At 29.8% G+C, this 25,000-nt stretch overlaps 1 protein-coding gene across 1 annotated transcript in view; it reads left to right on the top strand.

The window, feature by feature from the left end:
- The window catches only part of LOC124014507 (sodium/hydrogen exchanger 9B2-like), a 73,347-nt gene that overhangs the window by 32,204 nt on the left and 16,143 nt on the right, over positions 1-25,000 (top strand). Inside the window, exons 8-9 of the mRNA XM_046329589.1 lie at positions 5,362-5,511; positions 23,298-23,406. Of these exons, the coding sequence (XP_046185545.1) occupies positions 5,362-5,511; positions 23,298-23,406 (259 nt within the window). The remainder of the gene's footprint in view (positions 1-5,361; positions 5,512-23,297; positions 23,407-25,000) is intronic.

The raw sequence follows: 25,000 nt of genomic DNA, 5'->3' as shown, positions 1-25,000 counted from the left end.
TCAGTGGTAGACCTATAGATACTGAGCCAGTCTCAGTGGTAGACCTATAGTTACTGAGCCAGTCTCAGTGGTAGACCTATAGTTACTGAGCCAGTCTCAGTGGTAGACCTATAGTTACTGAGCCAGTCTCAGTGGTAGACCTATAGTTACTGAGCCAGTCTCAGTGGTAGACCTATAGTTACTGAGCCAGTCTCAGTGGTAGACCTATAGTTACTGAGCCAGTCTCAGTGGTAGACCTATAGTTACTGAGCCAGTCTCAGTGGTAGACCTATAGTTACTGAGCCAGTCTCAGTGGTAGACCTATAGTTACTGAGCCAGTCTCAGTGGTAGACCTATAGTTACTGAGCCAGTCTCAGTGGTAGACCTATAGTTACTGAGCCAGTCTCAGTGGTAGACCTATAGTTACTGAGCCAGTCTCAGTGGTAGACCTATAGTTACTGAGCCAGTCTCAGTGGTAGACCTATAGTTACTGAGCCAGTCTCAGTGGTAGACCTATAGTTACTGAGCCAGTCTCAGTGGTAGACCTATAGTTACTGAGCCAGTCTCAGTGGTAGACCTATAGTTACTGAGCCAGTCTCAGTGGTAGACCTATAGTTACTGAGCCAGTCTCAGTGGTAGACCTATAGTTACTGAGCCAGTCTCAGTGGTAGACCTATAGTTACTGAGCCAGTCTCAGTGGTAGACCTATAGTTACTGAGCCAGTCTCAGTGGTAGACCTATAGTTACTGAGCCAGTCTCAGTGGTAGACCTATAGTTACTGAGCCAGTCTCAGTGGTAGACCTATAGTTACTGAGCCAGTCTCAGTGGTAGACCTATAGTTACTGAGCCAGTCTCAGTGGTAGACCTATAGTTACTGAGCCAGTCTCAGTGGTAGACCTATAGTTACTGAGCCAGTCTCAGTGGTAGACCTATAGTTACTGAGCCAGTCTCAGTGGTAGACCTATAGTTACTGAGCCAGTCTCAGTGGTAGACCTATAGTTACTGAGCCAGTCTCAGTGGTAGACCTATAGTTACTGAGCCAGTCTCAGTGGTAGACCTATAGTTACTGAGCCAGTCTCAGTGGTAGACCTATAGTTACTGAGCCAGTCTCAGTGGTAGACCTATAGTTACTGAGCCAGTCTCAGTGGTAGACCTATAGTTACTGAGCCAGTCTCAGTGGTAGACCTATAGTTACTGAGCCAGTCTCAGTGGTAGACCTATAGTTACTGAGCCAGTCTCAGTGGTAGACCTATAGTTACTGAGCCAGTCTCAGTGGTAGACCTATAGTTACTGAGCCAGTCTCAGTGGTAGACCTATAGTTACTGAGCCAGTCTCAGTGGTAGACCTATAGTTACTGAGCCAGTCTCAGTGGTAGACCTATAGTTACTGAGCCAGTCTCAGTGGTAGACCTATAGTTACTGAGCCAGTCTCAGTGGTAGACCTATAGTTACTGAGCCAGTCTCAGTGGTAGACCTATAGTTACTGAGCCAGTCTCAGTGGTAGACCTATAGTTACTGAGCCAGTCTCAGTGGTAGACCTATAGTTACTGAGCCAGTCTCAGTGGTAGACCTATAGTTACTGAGCCAGTCTCAGTGGTAGACCTATAGTTACTGAGCCAGTCTCAGTGGTAGACCTATAGTTACTGAGCCAGTCTCAGTGGTAGACCTATAGTTACTGAGCCAGTCTCAGTGGTAGACCTATAGTTACTGAGCCATGGACTCATGCTACTTACACTAAATCCTGACTCTGCCATCAGCATAACACAACAGGATTCGTGACTATTCAACGTACACTACCGGTCAAACACCACTGTTGTACTGAGCCTTTATCTGTCTGTTAGTTGCCGCCTGTTAGCTGGCACCATTCTTGCCATTCTCCTTTGACCTCTCTCATCAACGAGCTGTTTTCACCCACAGGACTGCCGCTGACTGGATGGGTTTTGTTTGTCACACCATTATCTGTAAAAAACCGTAGACACTGTTGTGCGTGAAAAGCCCAGGTGGTCGTTTGCTGTGATAATGGATGTGGCGCGCCTAGCAATGACCATTATTCCTCGCTCAAAGTCACCTAGGTCACTGGTTTCGCCCAATCTAACGTTCAATGGAACAGTAACTGAATGTCTTGATGCCTGTCTGCTGGCTTCATATAGCAAGTCATGGCCACGTGACTCACTCTCTGTAGGAGCCATCCATTTTCGTGAACGGGGCGGTGTACCTAATAAACTGGCCAAGAGGTGTATATTTGAAATTCCATTTAAGAAGGTTTTGAGTCAAATAATTTTTTAATTGGTGGTTTCAATTTCTACAGGATCTTTCTGGTTGCGAAATATGATCTGATCTGCATGCTTTATCTGTAAGGCTGTGTTTACACAGGCAGACCCATTCTGATCTTTTGACCAATCAGATCAGCTCTGAAAAAAGGTTGAGATGTAAAAAGATCTGATGTGAATTAAAGATCTGATGTGATGGAAACACAGCCTTAGAGACTTTCTGGCAAACCGCCCAGATGAGCTTATAGTCGGGCCAAGGTACCTATGTTTGGTGGTGTGTTTCAACGTTGTTTCTGTAGGGGTGGTGAAATGGTATTTACTTTCCTCAGATCTGAACTTTTTCTGAAAAGATGATTACTTTGTTATAAGGACTATCCACTCATATGGAAAAACAACTATGTTCAAGCAAGGACAGGCTTTGTTGTAATCCTGTTCTGTAACGGTGTTCTTCGTTTGTTGAAAGAGAGTCGGACCGAAATGCAGCGTGGTGGTTACTCATGACTTTAATGAAGAAAAATGGAACGATACATGAAATAACTAATAAATACAAAAACACATGGCCCTTTTGAACAGCCCCCAAAACAAACATTAGGATCACATGGCCCTTTTGAACAGCCCCCAAAACAAACATTAGGATCACATGGCCCTTTTGAACAGCCCCCAAAACAAACATTAGGATCACATGGCCCTTTTGAACAGCCCCCAAAACATTAGGATCACATGGCCCTTTTGAACAGCCCCCAAAACAAACATTAGGATCACATGGCCCTTTTGAACAGCCCCAAAACATTAGGATCACATGGCCCTTTTGAACAGCCCCAAAACATTAGGATCACATGGCCCTTTTGAACAGCCCCCAACAAAAGAACATCAACGATGACTCAGACCAGGCACCTACTACATTGGTGGACCATTCCACACATCATCTATGGGCCTAATACATAGAACACTAAAGAATCTACATCTTTAAGCTATAGATATTTGGGACGTTTCTCATGAAAACAAATGGTTTTAATGTAAGGTTAGGGTGAGGCATGAGGTTAGCAGTGTGGTTAGGGTTAGGTTTAAAAGTCTGATTTTAAGAAGATAAACTGTAAAAATAGTTGGGATTTAGCCATAGTTATGACTTTGTGGCTGTGATACTTGGCGCTGGTACATTTCTTGTCCATTTATATTTGCTTGGGAGGGGGTAGAGTTTATTTCTGGTTTGAAACGTAGGGGAGGTTTATCAGATTTAGAAACATTCTGATTTGTTCTGACAAGGGGAGTTGTGTTTTTTTTATTATAGCTCTATATGTGTTAAGTCTACTATACTGTTTCCATATCTGTTAAGTCTACTGTACTGTTTCCATATGTGTTAAGTCTACTATACTATTTCTATATCTGTTAAGTCTACTATACTGATTCCATATGTTAAGTCTACTATACTGTTTCCATATGTTAAGTCTACTATACTATTTCTATATCTGTTAAGTCTACTATACTATTTCTATATCTGTTAAGTCTACTATACTATTTCTATATCTGTTAAGTCTACTATACTATTTCTATATCTGTTAAGTCTACTATACTATTTCTATATCTGTTAAGTCTACTATACTATTTCCACATGTGTTAAGTCTACTATACTGTTTCTATATCTGTTAAGTCTACTATACTATTTCTATATCTGTTAAATCTATTATACTATTTCCAGATGTGTTACAGTAAGTCTAACTATACTATTTCCAGATGTGTTACAGTAAGTATACTATACTGTTTCCAGATGTGTTAAGTCAGTATACTGTATGTGTTAAGTCTATACTGTTTCCAGATGTGTTAAGTCTACTATACTGTTTCCAGATGTGTTAAGTCTACTATACTGTTTCCAGATGTGTTAAGTCTACTATACTGTTTCCATATCTGTTAAGTCTACTATACTGTTTCCATATGTGTTAAGTCTACTATACTATTTATATATCTGTTAAGTCTACTATACTATTTCTATATCTGTTAAGTCTACTATACTATTTCTATATCTGTTAAGTCTACTATACTGTTTCCAGATGTGTTAAGTCTACTATACTGTTTCCAGATGTGTTAAGTCTACTATACTGTTTCCACATGTGTTAAGTCTACTATACTGTTTCCAGATGTGTTAAGTCTACTATACTGTTCCAGATGTGTTAAGTCTACTATACTGTTTCCACATGTGTTAAGTCTACTATACTGTTTCCACATGTGTTAAGTCTACTATACTATTTCCATATATGTTAAGTCTACTATACTATTTCCACATGTGTTACAGTAAGTCTACTATACTATTTCCATATGTGTTAAGTCTACTATACTATTTCCAGATGTGTTACAGTAAGTCTACTAGACTGTTTCCAGATGTGTTACAGTAAGTCTACTATACTATTTCCACATGTGTTACAGTAAGTCTACTAGACTGTTTCCAGATGTGTTACAGTAAGTCTACTATACTATTTCCACATGTGTTACAGTAAGTCTACTAGACTGTTTCCAGATGTGTTACAGTAAGTCTACTATACTATTTCCAGATATGTTAGGTCTACTAGACTGTTTCCCGCTGTGTTAGGTCCACTAGACTGTTTCCAGATATGTTAGGTCTACTATACTATTTCCAGATGTGTTAGGTCTACTAGACTGTTTACAGATGTGTTAGGTCTACTAGACTGTTTCCAGATGTGTTAGGTCTACTAGACTGTTTCCAGATGTGTTAGGTCTACCAGACTGTTTCCAGATGTGTTAGGTCTACTAGACTGTTTCCTAGTGCAGAGCCAAATGTAAACCCTTCATCCATTAACATTGTCCTGACCCAGGCTGTTACAGAGTTGGAGTACTTGCTTCCCACTGTTGTTGACAAAAATTGTTTCTGTCTCTCCCTCATGCTCTCCCTTCGCTCTCTCTCCCTCTCTCCCACCTCTCTCTCTCTATCCCCTCTCTCTCATCCTCCATATCGCCATCATCGCCCTCTCTCTCCCTCTCTTCCACCTCTCTCTCTATCCCCTCTCTCCATCCTCCATATCTCCCTCATCTCCCTCTCCCTCTTTTTCTCTCCCTCCTCCCCCCCCCCTCCTCTCTCTCCTGCTCCTTCTCTCTGTCTCTAGGAGGATGTGGTATTGAGGAGGAGTGCGATGTTGCTGGGTCTGTCTGTGTTTGCTGTGTTCGGAAGTAGAGTGGCTGGTTTCCCGGGAGCAGGAGGACTCTGTACTCTGGTCATGGCCTTCCTAGCTGCGCTGGGCTGGGGGGCAGAGAAGGTTAGTGTGTTTATAAAGTATGTTGAGTGTCTTTATGAAGTTGTAACATGTTTATAAAGCATTTATCTTGTTCTTTACTGACTTAGTTAGATAAAGGTTAAACCTATGTCGACACCCCTTCAAATGAGTGGATTCGGCTATTTCAGCCACACCCGTTGCTGACCGGTGTATAAAATCGAGCACACAGCCAGGCAATCTCCATAGACAAACATTAGCAGGAGAATGGCCCGTGCTGAAGAGATCAGGGACTTTCAACGTGACACCATTATAGGATGTCACCTTTCCAACAAGTCAGTTTGTCAGATTTCCGCCCTGCTAGAGCTTCCCCGGTAAACTGTAAGTGCTGTTATTGTGAAGTGGAAAAGTCTAGGAGCAACAACGGCTCAGCCACGACGTGGTAGGCCACACAAGCTCACATCATCATATATAACAACAGCTGTAATAATGTCATTAAATCTTCATATGTTACTACATCATATATAACTACAGTTGTAATGTCATTACATCATCATATATAACTACATCATATATAACTACATCATATATAACTTCATCATATATAACTTCATCATATATAACTACATCATATATAACTACAGTTGTAATGTCATTACATCATCATATATAACTACATCATATATAACTACAGCTGTAATGTCATTACATCATCATATATAACTACATCATATATAAGTACATCATATATAACTACAGCTGTAATGTCATTACATCATCATATATAACTACATCATATATAACTACATCATATATAACTACAGCTGTAATGTCATTACATCATCATATATAACTACATCATATATAACTACATCATATATAACTACATCTGTGATGTCATTACATCATCATATATAACTACATCATATATAACTACATCATATATAACTACATCATATATAACTACAGCTGTAATGTCATTAAGCAAGCTCACATCATCATATATAACAACAGCTGTAATAATGTCATTAAATCTTCATATGTGACCACATCATATATAACTACATCATATATAACTACATCATATATAACTACATCATATATAACTACATCATATATAACTACATCATATATAACTACAGTTGTAATGTCATTACATCATCATATATAACTACATCATATATAACTTCATCATATATAACTACATCATATATAACTACATCATATATAACTACATCATATATAACTACATCATATATAACTACATCATATATAACCACATCATATATAACCACATCATATATAACTACATCATATATAACTACATCATATATAACCACATCATATATAACTACATCATATATAACTACATCATATATAACTACATCTGTGATGTCATTACATCATCATATATAACTACATCATGTATAACTACAGCTGTAATGTCATTACATCATCATATATAACTACATCACATATAACTACATCATATATAACTACATCATATATAACTACATCATATATAACTACAGCTGTAATGTCATTACATCATCATATATAACTACATCATATATAACTACATCATATATAACTACATCTGTGATGTCATTACATCATCATATATAACTACATCATATATAACTACATCATATATCACTACATCATATATAACTACAGTTGTAATGTCATTACATCATCATATATAACTACATCATATATAACTACATCATATATAACTACATCTGTGATGTCATTACATCATCTTATATAACTACATCATATATAACTACATCATATATAACTACAGCTGTAATGTCATTACATCATCATATATAACTACATCATATATAACTACATCATGTATAACTACAGCTGTAATGTCATTACTACATCATATATAACTACAGCTATAATGTCATTACATCATCATATATAACTAAATCATATATAACTACATCATATATAACTACATCTGTGATGTCATTACATCATCATATATAACTACATCATATATAACTACAACATATATAACTACAGCTGTAATGTCATTACATCATCATATATAACTACATCATATATAACTACATCATGTATAACTACAGCTGTAATGTCATTACATCATCATATATAACTACATCATATATAACTACATCATATATAACTACAGCTGTAATGTCATTACATCATCATATATAACTACATCATATATAACTACATCATGTATAACTACAGCTGTAATGTCATTACATCATCATATATAACTACATCATATATAACTACAGCTGTAATGTCATTACATCATCATATATAACTACATCATATAGAACTACATCATATATAACTACAGCTGTAATGTCATTACTACATCATATATAACTACATCATATATAACTACATCATATATAACTACATCTGTGATGTCATTACCTCATCATATATAACTACATCATATATAACTACATCATATATAACTACATCATATATAACTACATCATATATAACCACATCATATATAACTACATCATATATAACTACATCATATATAACTACATCTGTGATGTCATTACATCATCATATAGAACTACATCATGTATAACTACAGCTGTAATGTCATTACATCATCATATATAACTACATCATATATAACTACATCATATATAACTACATCATATATAACTACATCTGTGATGTCATTACATCATCATATATAACTACATCATATATAACTACATCATATATAACTACATCATATATAACTACAGCTGTAACGTCATTACATCATCATATATAACTACATCATATATAACTACATCATATATAACTACATCATATATAACTACATCATATATAACCACATCATATATAACTACATCATATATAACTACATCTGTGATGTCATTACATCATCATATATAACTACATCATATATAACTACATCATATATAACTACATCATATATAACTACATCATATATAACTACATCATATATAACTACATCATATATAACTACAGTTGTAATGTCATTACATCATCATATATAACTACATCATATATAACTTCATCATATATAACTACATCATATATAACTACATCATATATAACTACATCATATATAACTACATCATATATAACTACATCATATATAACTACATCATATATAACCACATCATATATAACTACATCATATATAACTACATCATATATAACTACATCATATATAACCACATCATATATAACTACATCATATATAACTACATCATATATAACTACATCTGTGATGTCATTACATCATCATATATAACTACATCATGTATAACTACAGCTGTAATGTCATTACATCATCATATATAACTACATCATATATAACTACATCATATATAACTACATCATATATAACTACATCATATATAACTACAGCTGTAATGTCATTACATCATCATATATAACTACATCATATATAACTACATCATATATAACTACATCTGTGATGTCATTACATCATCATATATAACTACATCATATATAACTACATCATATATCACTACATCATATATAACTACAGTTGTAATGTCATTACATCATCATATATAACTACATCATATATAACTACATCATATATAACTATATCTGTGATGTCATTACATCATCTTATATAACTACATCATATATAACTACATCATATATAACTACAGCTGTAATGTCATTACATCATCATATATAACTACATCATATATAACTACATCATGTATAACTACAGCTGTAATGTCATTACTACATCATATATAACTACAGCTATAATGTCATTACATCATCATATATAACTAAATCATATATAACTACATCATATATAACTACATCTGTGATGTCATTACATCATCATATATAACTACATCATATATAACTACAACATATATAACTACAGCTGTAATGTCATTACATCATCATATATAACTACATCATATATAACTACATCATGTATAACTACAGCTGTAATGTCATTACATCATCATATATAACTACATCATATATAACTACATCATATATAACTACAGCTGTAATGTCATTACATCATCATATATAACTACATCATATATAACTACATCATGTATAACTACAGCTGTAATGTCATTACATCATCATATATAACTACATCATATATAACTACAGCTGTAATGTCATTACATCATCATATATAACTACATCATATAGAACTACATCATATATAACTACAGCTGTAATGTCATTACATCATCATATATAACTACATCATATATAACTACATCATGTATAACTACAGCTGTAATGTCATTACTACATCATATATAACTACAGCTATAATGTCATTACATCATCATATATAACTAAATCATATATAACTACATCATATATAACTACATCTGTGATGTCATTACATCATCATATATAACTACATCATATATAACTACAACATATATAACTACAGCTGTAATGTCATTACATCATCATATATAACTACATCATATATAACTACATCATGTATAACTACAGCTGTAATGTCATTACATCATCATATATAACTACATCATATATAACTACATCATATATAACTACAGCTGTAATGTCATTACATCATCATATATAACTACATCATATATAACTACATCATGTATAACTACAGCTGTAATGTCATTACATCATCATATATAACTACATCATATATAACTACAGCTGTAATGTCATTACATCATCATATATAACTACATCATATAGAACTACATCATATATAACTACAGCTGTAATGTCATTACTACATCATATATAACTACATCATATATAACTACATCATATATAACTACATCTGTGATGTCATTACCTCATCATATATAACTACATCATATATAACTACATCATATATAACTACATCATATATAACTACATCATATATAACCACATCATATATAACTACATCATATATAACTACATCATATATAACTACATCATATATAACTACAGCTGTAACGTCATTACATCATCATATATAACTACATCATATATAACTACATCATATATAACTACATCATATATAACTACATCATATATAACCACATCATATATAACTACATCATATATAACTACATCTGTGATGTCATTACATCATCATATATAACTACATCATATATAACTACATCATATATAACTACATCATATATAACTACAGCTGTAATGTCATTACATCATCATATATAACTACATCATATATAACTACATCATGTATAAATACAGCTGTAATGTCATTACTACATCATATATAACTACAGCTGTAATGTCATTACATCATCATATATAACTACATCATATATAACTACATCTGTGATGTCATTACATCATCATATATAACTACATCATATATAACTACATCATATATAACTACATCATATATAACTACAGCTGTAATGTCATTACATCATCATATATAACTACATCATATATAACTACATCATATATAACTACATCATGTATAACTACAGCTGTAATGTCATTACATCATCATATATAACTACATCATATATAACTACATCATGTATAACTACAGCTGTAATGTCATTACATCATCATATATAACTACATCATATATAACTACATCATATATAACTACAGCTGTAATGTCATTACTACATCATATATAACTACATCATATATAACTACATCATATATAACTACATCTGTGATGTCATTACATCATCATATATAACTACATCATGTATAACTACAGCTGTAATGTCATTACATCATCATATATAACTACATCATATATAACTACATCATATATAACTACATCTGTGATGTCATTACATCATCATATATAACTACATCATATATAACTACATCATATATAACTACATCATATATAACTACATCATATATAACTACAGCTGTAACGTCATTACATCATCATATATAACTACATCATATATAACTACATCATATATAACTACATCATATATAACTACATCATATATAACCACATCATATATAACTACATCATATATAACTACATCTGTGATGTCATTACATCATCATATATAACTACATCATATATAACTACATCATATATAACTACATCATATATAACTACATCATATATAACTACAGCTGTAATGTCATTACATCATCATATATAACTACATCATATATAACTACATCATGTATAAATACAGCTGTAATGTCATTACTACATCATATATAACTACAGCTGTAATGTCATTACATCATGATATATAACTACATCATATATAACTACATCTGTGATGTCATTACATTACATCATCATATATAACTACATCATATATAACTACATCATATATAACTACATCATATATAACTACAGCTGTAATGTCATTACATCATCATATATAACTACATCATATATAACTACATCATCATATAACTACAGCTGTAATGTCATTACATCATCATATATAACTACATCATATATAACTACATCATATATAACTACAGCTGTAGCTGTAATGTCATTACTACATCATATATAACTACATCATATATAACTACATCATATATAACATCTGTGATGTCATCTGTGATGTCATTACCTCATCATATATAACTACATCATATATAACATCATATATAACTACATCATATATAACTACATCATATATAACCACATCATATATAACTACATCATATATAACTACATCATATATAACTACATCTGTGATGTCATTACATCATCATATATAACTACATCATATATAACTACATCTGTGATGTCATTACATCATCATATATCACTACATCATATATAACTACAGCTGTAATGTCATTACATCATCATATATAACTACATCATATATAACTACATCATATATACCTACATCATATATAACTACATCTGTGATGTCATTACATCATCATATATAACTACATCATATATAACTACATCATATATAACTACATCATATATAACTACATCATATATAACTACAGCTGTAACGTCATTACATCATCATATATAACTACATAATATATAACTACATCATATATAACTACAGTTGTAATGTCATTACATCATCATATATACTACATCATATATAACTACATCATATATAACTACATCATATATAACTACATCATATATAACTACAGCTGTAATGTCATTACATCATCATATATAACTACATCATATATAACTACATCATGTATAAATACAGCTGTAATGTCATTACTACATCATATATAACTACAGCTGTAATGTCATTACATCATCATATATAACTACATCATATATAACTACATCATATATAACTACATCATATATAACTACATCTGTGATGTCATTACATCATCATATATAACTACATCATATATAACTACATCATATATAACTACATCATATATAACTACAGCTGTAATGTCATTACATCATCATATATAACTACATCATATATAACTACATCATGTATAACTACAGCTGTAATGTCATTACATCATCATATATAACTACATCATATATAACTACATCATATATAACTACAGCTGTAATGTCATTACATCATCATATATAACTACATCATATATATAACTACATCATGTATAACTACAGCTGTAATGTCATTACATCATCATATATAACTACATCATATATAACTACATCATATATAACTTTACAGCTGTAATGTCATTACTACATCATATATAACTACATCATATATAACTACATCATATATAACTACATCTGTGATGTCATTACCTCATCATATATAACTACATCATATATAACTACATCATATATAACTACATCATATATAACCACATCATATATAACTACATCATATATAAGAGCGTCTGCTAAATGACTTAAATGTAAATGTAAATGTACATCATATATAACTACATCATATATAACTACATCATATATAACTACATCTGTGATGTCATTACCTCATCATATATAACTACATCATATATAACTACATCATATATAACTACATCATATATAACTACATCATATATAACTACATCATATATAACTACATCTGTGATGTCATTACATCATCATATATCACTACATCATATATAACTACAGCTGTAATGTCATTACGTCATCATATATAACTACATCATATATAACTACATCATGTATAAATACCTACATCACATCATATATAACTACATCTGTGATGTCATTACATCATCATATATAACTACATCATATATAACTACATCATATATAACTACAGCTGTAACGTCATTACATCATCATATATAACTACATCATATATAACTACATCATGTATATAACATTACATCTGTGATGTCATTACATCATCATATATCACATACATCATATATAACTACAGCTGTAATGTCATTACGTCATCATCATATATATAACTACATCATATATAACTACATCATATATACCTACATCATATATAACTACATCTGTGATGTCATTACATCATCATATAACTACATCATATATAACTACATCATATATAACTACAGCTGTAATGTCATTACATCATCATATATAACTACATAATATATAACTACATCATATATAACTACAGTTGTAATGTCATTACATCATCATATATACTACATCATATATAACTACATCATATATAACTACATCATATATAACTACATCATATATAACTACATCATATATAACTACATCATATATAACTACATCATATATAACTACATCATATATAACTACATCATATATAACTACATCATATATAACTACATCATATATAACTACATCATATATAACTACATCATATATAACTACATCATTAGATATTACTGTACTGTTAACTAGAAACACAATCATTATATATTACTGACTGTTAATTAACTAGAAACACAATCATTATATATTACTGTGTCATTAATCATAACTAGAAACACAATCATTATATATTACATCATACTGTTAACTAGAAACACAATCATTATATATTACTGACTGTTAACTAGAAACACAATCATTATATATTACTGACTGTTAACTAGAAACACAATCATTATATATTACTGACTGTTAACTAGAAACACAATCATTATATATTACTACATCATATTAACTAGAAACACAATCATTATATATTACTGACTGTTAACTAGAAACACAATCATTATATATTACTGTACTGTTAACTAGAAACACAATCATATATATATTACTACATCATATATGACTGTTAATTAACTAGAAACACAATCATTATATATTACTGTACTGTTAACTAGAAACACAATCATTATATATTACTGACTGTTAATTAACTAATGAAACACAATCATTATATATTACTGTACTGTTAACTCATAAAACTACAATCATTATATATTACTGACTGTTAACTAGAAACACAATCATTATATATTACTGACTGTTAACTAGAAACACAATCATTATATATTACTGACTGTTAATTAACTAGAAACACAATCATTATATATTACTGACTGTTAACTAGAAACACAATCATTATATATTACTGACTGTTAACTAGAAACACAATCATTATATATTATATATAACTGCTGTTAACTCAGAAACACAATATATAACATTATATATTACTGACTGTTAACTAGAAACACAATCATTATATATTACTGACTGTTAGAAACACAATCATTATATATTACTGTACTGTTAACTAGAAACACAATCATTATATATTACTGACTGTTAACTAGAAACACAATCATTATATATTACTGTACTGTTAACTAGAAACACAATCATTATATATTACTGACTGTTAATTAACTAGAAACACAATCATTATATATTACTGACTGTTAACTAGAAACACAATCATTATATATTACTGACTGTTAACTAGAAACACAATCATTATATATTACTGACTGTTAACTAGAAACACAATCATTATATATTACTGACTGTTAACTAGAAACACAATCATTATATATTACTACATCTGTTAATTAACTAGAAACACAATCATTATATATTACTGACTGTTAATTATAACTAGAAATGTCACAATCATTATATATTACTGACTGTTAATTAATAACTAGAAACACAATCATTATATATTACTGACTGTTAACTAGAAACACAATCATTATATATTACTGACTGTTAACTAGAAACACAATCATTATATATTACTGTACTGTTAACTAGAAACACAATCATTATATATTACTGACTGTTAACTAGTTAAACACAATCATTATATATTACTGACTGTTAATTAACTAGAAACACAATCATTATATATTACTGACTGTTAACTAACTAGAAACACAATCATTATATATTACTGACTGTTAACTAGAAACACAATCATTATATATTACTGACTGTTAACTAGAAACACAATCATTATATATTACTGACTGTTAACTAGAAACACAATCATTATATATTACTGACTGTTAACTAGAAACACAATCATTATATATTACTGTACTGTTAACTAGAAACACAATCATTATATATTACTGACTGTTAACTAGAAACACAATCATTATATATTACTGACTGTTAATTAACTAGAAACACAATCATTATATATTACTGACTGTTAACTAACTAGAAACACAATCATTATATATTACTGACTGTTAACTAGAAACACAATCATTATATATTACTGACTGTTAACTAGAAACACAATCATTATATATTACTGACTGTTAACTAGAAACACAATCATTATATATTACTGACTGTTAACTAGAAACACAATCATTATATATTACTGACTGTTAATTAACTAGAAACACAATCATTATATATTACTGTACTGTTAACTAGAAACACAATCATTATATATTACTGACTGTTAACTAGAAACACAATCATTATATATTACTGACTGTTAATTAACTAGAAACACAATCATTATATATTACTGTACTGTTAACTACTGTTAACTAGAAACACAATCATTATATATTACTGACTGTTAATTAACTAGAAACACAATCATTATATATTACTGACTGTTAACTAGAAACACAATCATTATATATTACTGACTGTTAATTAACTAGAAACACAATCATTATATATTACTGACTGTTAACTAGAAACACAATCATTATATATTACTGACTGTTAACTAGAAACACAATCATTATATATTACTGACTGTTAACTAGAAATATATTACACAACTAGAAACACAATCATTATATATTACTGACTGTTAACTAGAAACACAATCATTATATATTACTGACTGTTAATTAACTAGAACACAATCTGACTGTTAACTAGAAACACAATCATTCTATATTACTGACTGTTAATTAACTAGAAACACAATCATTATATATTACTGACTGTTAACTAGAAACACAATCATTATATATTACTGACTGTTAACTAGAAACACAATCATTATATATTACTGACTGTTAACTAGAAACACAATCATTATATATTACTGACTGTTAACTAGAAACACAATCATTATATATTACTGACTGTTAACTAGAAACACAATCATTATATATTACTGACTGTTAACTAGAAACACAATCATTATATATTACTGACTGTTAACTAAAACACAATCATTATATATTACTGACTGTTAACTAGAAACACAATCATTATATATTACTGACTGTTAATTAACTAGAAACACAATCATTATATATTACTGACTGTTAACTAGAAACACAATCATTATATATTACTGACTGTTAACTAGAAACACAATCATTATATATTACTGACTGTTAACTAGAAACACAATCATTATATATTACTGACTGTTAACTAGAAACACAATCATTATATATTACTGACTGTTAACTAACTAGAAACACAATCATTATATATTACTGACTGTTAACTAACTAGAAACACAATCATTATATATTACTGACTGTTAACTAGAAACACAATCATTATATATTACTGACTGTTAACTAGAAACACAATCATTATATATTACTGACTGTTAACTAGAAACACAATCATTATATATTACTGACTGTTAATTAACTAGAAACACAATCATTATATATTACTGACTGTTAACTAGAAACACAATCATTATATATTACTGACTGTTAACTAGAAACACAATCATTATATATTACTGACTGTTAATTAACTAGAAACACAATCATTATATATTACTGACTGTTAACTAGAAACACAATCATTATATATTACTGACTGTTAACTAGAAACACAATCATTATATATTACTGACTGTTAACTAGAAACACAATCATTATATATTACTGACTGTTAATTAACTAGAAACACAATCATTATATATTACTGACTGTTAATTAACTAGAAACACAATCATTATATATTACTGTACTGTTAACTAGAAACACAATCATTATATATTACTGACTGTTAACTAGAAACACAATCATTATATATTACTGACTGTTAACTAGAAACACAATCATTATATATTACTGACTGTTAACTAGAAACACAATCATTATATATTACTGACTGTTAACTAGAAACACAATCATTATATATTACTGACTGTTAACTAGAAACACAATCATTATATATTACTGACTGTTAATTAACTAGAAACACAATCATTATATATTACTGTACTGTTAACTAGAAACACAATCATTATATATTACTGACTGTTAATTAACTAGAAACACAATCATTATATATTACTGTACTGTTAACTAGAAACACAATCATTATATATTACTGACTGTTAATTAACTAGAAACACAATCATTATATATTACTGTACTGTTAACTACTGAAACACAATCATTATATATTACTGACTGTTAACTAGAAACACAATCATTATATATTACTGACTGTTAAAACTAGAAACACAATCATTATATATTACTGACTGTTAACTAGAAACACAATCATTATATATTACTGACTGTTAAACTAGAAACACAATCATTATATATTACTGACTGTTAATAACTAACTAGAAACACAATCATTATATATTACTGTACTGTTACTAGAAACACAATCATTATATATTACTGAAACTACAATCATTATATATTACTGACTGTTAACTAGAAACACAATCATTATATATTACTGACTGTTAATTAACTAGAAACACAATCATTATATATTACTGACTGTTAACTAGAAACACAATCATTATATATTACTGACTGTTAAAACTAGAAACACAATCATTATATATTACTGTACTGTTAACTAGAAACACAATCATTATATATTACTGACTGTTAACTAGAAACACAATCATTATATATTACTGACTGTTAATTAACTAGAAACACAATCATTATATATTACTGACTGTTAATTAACTAGAAACACAATCATTATATATTACTGACTGTTAACTAGAAACACAATCATTATATATTACTGACTGTTAATTAACTAGAAACACAATCATTATATATTACTGACTGTTAACTAGAAACACAATCATTATATATTACTGTACTGTTAACTAGAAACACAATCATTATATATTACTGACTGTTAACTAGAAACACAATCATTATATATTACTGACTGTTAACTAGAAACACAATCATTATATATTACTGACTGTTAACTAGAAACACAATCATTATATATTACTGACTGTTAACTAGAAACACAATCATTATATATTACTGACTGAAACACAATCATTATATATTACTGACTGTTAACTAGAAACACAATCATTATATATTACTGACTGTTAACTAGAAACACAATCATTATATATTACTGACTGTTAACTAGAAACACAATCATTATATATTACTGACTTAACTAACTAGAAACACAATCATTATATATTACTGACTGTTAATTAACTAGAAACACAATCATTATATATTACTGACTGTTAACTAGAAACACAATCATTATATATTACTGACTGTTAACTAGAAACACAATCATTATATATTACTGTACTGTTAACTAGAAACACAATCATTATATATTACTGACTGACTGTTAACTAGAAACACAATCATTATATATTACTGACTGTTAACTAGAAACACAATCATTATATATTACTGACTGTTAATTAACTAGAAACACAATAATTATATATTACTGACTGTTAACTAGAAACACAATCATTATATATTACTGTACTGTTAACTAGAAACACAATCATTATATATTACTGTACTGTTAACTAGAAACACAATCATTATATATTACTGACTGTTAACTAGAAACACAATCATTAGATATTACTGACTGTTAACTAGTCATATATATTACTGTACTAACTAGAAACACAATCATTATATATTACTGTACTGTTAACTAGAAACACAATCATTATATATTACTGACTGTTAACTAGAAACACAATCATTATATATTACTGACTGTTAACTAGAAACACAATCATTATATATTACTGACTGTTAATTAACTAGAAACACAATCATTATATATTACTGTACTGTTAACTAGAAACACAATCATTATATATTACTGACTGTTAACTAGAAACACAATCATTATATATTACTGACTGTTAACTAGAAACACAATCATTATATATTACTGACTGTTAATTAACTAGAAACACAATCATTATATATTACTGTACTGTTAACTAGAAACACAATCATTATATATTACTGACTGTTAACTAGAAACACAATCATTATATATTACTGACTGTTAATTAACTAGAAACACAATCATTATATATTACTGACTGTTAACTAGAAACACAATCATTATATATTACTGACTGACTGTTAACTAGAAACACAATCATTATATATTACTGACTGTTAACTAGAAACACAATCATTATATATTACTGACTGTTAACTAGAAACACAATCATTATATATTACTGTACTGTTAACTAGAAACACAATCATTATATATTACTGACTGTTAACTAGAAACACAATCATTATATATTACTGACTGTTAACTAGAAACACAATCATTATATATTACTGACTGTTAACTAGAAACACAATCATTATATATTACTGACTGTTAATTAACTAGAAACACAATCATTATATATTACTGACTGTTAACTAGAAACACAATCATTATATATTACTGACTGTTAATTAACTAGAAACACAATCATTATATATTACTGACTGTTAACTAGAAACACAATCATTATATATTACTGACTGTTAATTAACTAGAAACACAATCATTATATATTACTGACTGTTAACTAGAAACACAATCATTATATATTACTGACTGTTAACTAGAAACACAATCATTATATATTACTGACTGTTAACTAGAAACACAATCATTATATATTACTGACTGTTAACTAGAAACACAATCATTATATATTACTGACTGTTAACTAGAAACACAATCATTATATATTACTGACTGTTAATTAACTAGAAACACAATCATTATATATTACTGACTGTTAACTGAAACACAATCATTATATATTACTGACTGTTAACTAAAACACAATCATTAGATATTACTGACTGTTAACTAGAAACACAATCATTATATATTACTGACTGTTAACTAGAAACACAATCATTATATATTACTGTACTGTTAACTAGAAACACAATCATTATATATTACTGACTGTTAACTAACTAAAACACAATCATTATATATTACTGACTGTTAACTAAAAACACAATCATTATATATTACTGACTGTTAACACACAATCATTATATATTACTGACTGTTAACTAGAAACACAATCATTATATATTACTGACTGTTAACTAACTAGAAACACAATCATTATATATTACTGTACTGTTAACTAGAAACACAATCATTATATATTACTGACTGTTAACTAGAAACACAATCATTATATATTACTGACTGTTAACTAACTAGAAACACAATCATTATATATTACTGACTGTTAACTAGAAACACAATCATTATATATTACTGACTGTTAACTAACTAGAAACACAATCATTATATATTACTGACTGTTAACTAGAAACACAATCATTATATATTACTGACTGTTAACTAACTAGAAACACAATCATTATATATTACTGACTGTTAACTAGAAACACAATCATTATATATTACTGACTGTTAACTAGAAACACAATCATTATATATTACTGACTGTTAACTAACTAGAAACACAATCATTATATATTACTGACTGTTAACTAGAAACACAATCATTATATATTACTGTACTGTTAACTAGAAACACAATCATTATATATTACTGTACTGTTAACTAGAAACACAATCATTATATATTACTGACTGTTAACTAGAAACACAATCATTATATATTACTGTACTGTTAACTAGAAACACAATCATTATATATTACTGACTGTTAACTAGAAACACAATCATTATATATTACTGACTGTTAATTAACTAGAAACACAATCATTATATATTACTGACTGTTAACTAGAAACACAATCATTATATATTACTGACTGTTAACTAGAAACACAATCATTATATATTACTGACTGTTAACTAGAAACTCATTATATATTACTGTTGTTAACTAGAAACACAATCATTATATATTACTGACTGTTAACTAGAAACACAATCATTATATATTACTGACTGTTAACTAGAAACACAATCATTATATATTACTGACTGTTAATTAACTAGAAACACTATCATTAGATATTACTGTACTGTTAACTAGAAACACAATCATTAGATATTACTGACTGTTAACTAGAAACACAATCATTATATATTACTGACTGTTAACTAGAAACACAATCATTATATATTACTGACTGTTAACTAGAAACACAATCATTATATATTACTGACTGTTAACTAGAAACACAATCATTATATATTACTGACTGTTAACTAGAAACACAATCATTATATATTACTGACTGTTAACTAGAAACACAATCATTATATATTACTGACTGTTAACTAGAAACACAATCATTATATATTACTGACTGTTAACTAGAAACACAATCATTATATATTACTGACTGTTAACTAGAAACACAATCATTATATATTACTGACTGTTAATTAACTAGAAACACAATCATTATATATTACTGACTGTTAATTAACTAGAAACACAATCATTATATATTACTGACTGTTAACTAGAAACACAATCATTATATATTACTGACTGTTAACTAGAAACACAATCATTATATATTACTGACTGTTAACTAGAAACACAATCATTATATATTACTGACTGTTAACTAGAAACACAATCATTATATATTACTGACTGTTAACTAGAAACACAATCATTATATATTACTGACTGTTAACTAGAAACACAATCATTAGATATTACTGACTGTTAACTAACTAGAAACACAATCATTAGATATTACTGTACTGTTAACTAGAAACACAAACATTAGATATTACTGCACTGTTGGAGCTAGAAACACAATCATAATATATTACTGACTGTTAATAATATATAATAATATATGCCATTTAGCAGACGCTTTTATCCAAAGCGACTTACAGTCATGTGTGCATACATTCTACGTATGGGTGGTCCCGGGATCAAACCCACTACCCTGGCGTTACAAGCGCCATGCTCTACCAACTGAGCTACAGAAGGACCACGTTAACTAGAAACACAATCATTAGATATTACTGCACTGTTGGAGCTAGAAACACAATCATTTGACCCTCAATAACATCTGCGAAATATGTGTACACAATCTATAGTTCGATGTTATTTTGATACGACCTTATGAAGTGTTATAACATGTTTATAATCTTTTGAGGTCCCAGTAGCTGTGGTGTTTATAAAGTGTTTATAATATCTTCATAAAGTGTTATAACATGTTTATAACCTTCCCAGGGCCCAGTAGCAGCAGTGGTAGGGAACTTCTGGGACATCTTCCAACCGTTACTGTTTGGACTGATAGGAGCAGAAATCACAGTATCTACACTGGACCCCAACACAGTGGGTAAATACACACTACTACTATAATACTACTACTACTACTATAATACTACTACTACTACTATACTACTACTATTTACACTGGAACCCAACACAGTGGGTAAATACACACTACTACTATACTACTACTACTACTATCTACACTGGACCCCAACACAGTGGGTAAATACACACAACTACTATAATACTACTACTACTTCTGCCAAACTGCTACAACAGTACTACCATACTACTACTACAGTTCTACCATACTACTACAGTACTACCATACTACTACTACTGCCATACTACTAGTACAACTACTACTACCATACTACTACAGTACTACCATACTACTACTACCATACTACTACTACTGCCATACTACTACAGTACTACCATACTACTACAGTACTACCATACTACTACTACTGCCATACTACTACTACTACCATACTACTACAGTACTACCATACTACTACTATTGCCATACTACTACTACAGTACTACCATACAACTACTGCCACACTACCACCACAATACTACCATACTACTACTACCATGCCATTTAGCAGACACTACGACGCCAGGACAGCGGAGTCAATCACCACCTTCCGGGAGACACCTGAAACCCCACCTCTTTAAGGAATACCTAGGATAGGATAAGTATTCCCTCTCCCCCCCCCCTTTAAGATTTAGATGCACTATTGTAAAGTGACTGTTCCACTGGATGTCATAAGGTGAATGCACCAATTTGTAAGTCGCTCTGGATAAGAGCGTCTGCTAAATGACTTAAATGTAATGTAAATACCATACTACCACCACAGTACTACCATACTACTACTGCTACCATACTACTACTACAGTACTACCATACTACTACTACTACCATACTACTACTACTACTACTGCCATACTACTACTACTACCATACTACTACTACAGTACTGCCATACTACTACTACTACTACTACCATACTACTACTACAGTACTGCCATACTACTACAGTACTACCATACTACTACTACTACTACTACTACTACCATACTGCTACTACTACTACTACCATACTACTTCTACAGTACTACCATACTACTACTACTGCCATACTACTACTACAGCACTACCTTACTACTACTACAGTACTACCATACTACTACTACTACCATACTGCTACTACTACTACTACCATACTACTTCTACAGTACTACCATACTACTACTACTACCATACTACTACTACTGGACTACCATACTACTACTACTACAGTACTACCATGCTACTACTACAGTACGACCATACTACTACTACTACCATACTACTACAACCATACTACTACTACAACCATACTACTACTACTAAACTGCTACTACAGTACTGCCATACTACTACAGTACTACCATACTACTACTACTACCATACTACTACTACTGTACTACCATACTTCTACTACAGTACATCCATACTACTACTACCATACTACTACTACTGCCATACTACTACTACTACCATACTACTACAGTAAAACCATACTACTACTACTGCCATATTACTACAGTACTACCATACTACTACTACTACCATACTAATACTACATTACTACCATACTACTACTACA

This window comes from Oncorhynchus gorbuscha, linkage group LG25, assembly GCF_021184085.1.
Source record: "Oncorhynchus gorbuscha isolate QuinsamMale2020 ecotype Even-year linkage group LG25, OgorEven_v1.0, whole genome shotgun sequence".
NCBI lineage: Eukaryota > Metazoa > Chordata > Actinopteri > Salmoniformes > Salmonidae > Oncorhynchus > Oncorhynchus gorbuscha.
Note: the sequence above shows the minus strand (reverse complement) of the source record. Positions and strands in the feature narration are given on the sequence as shown.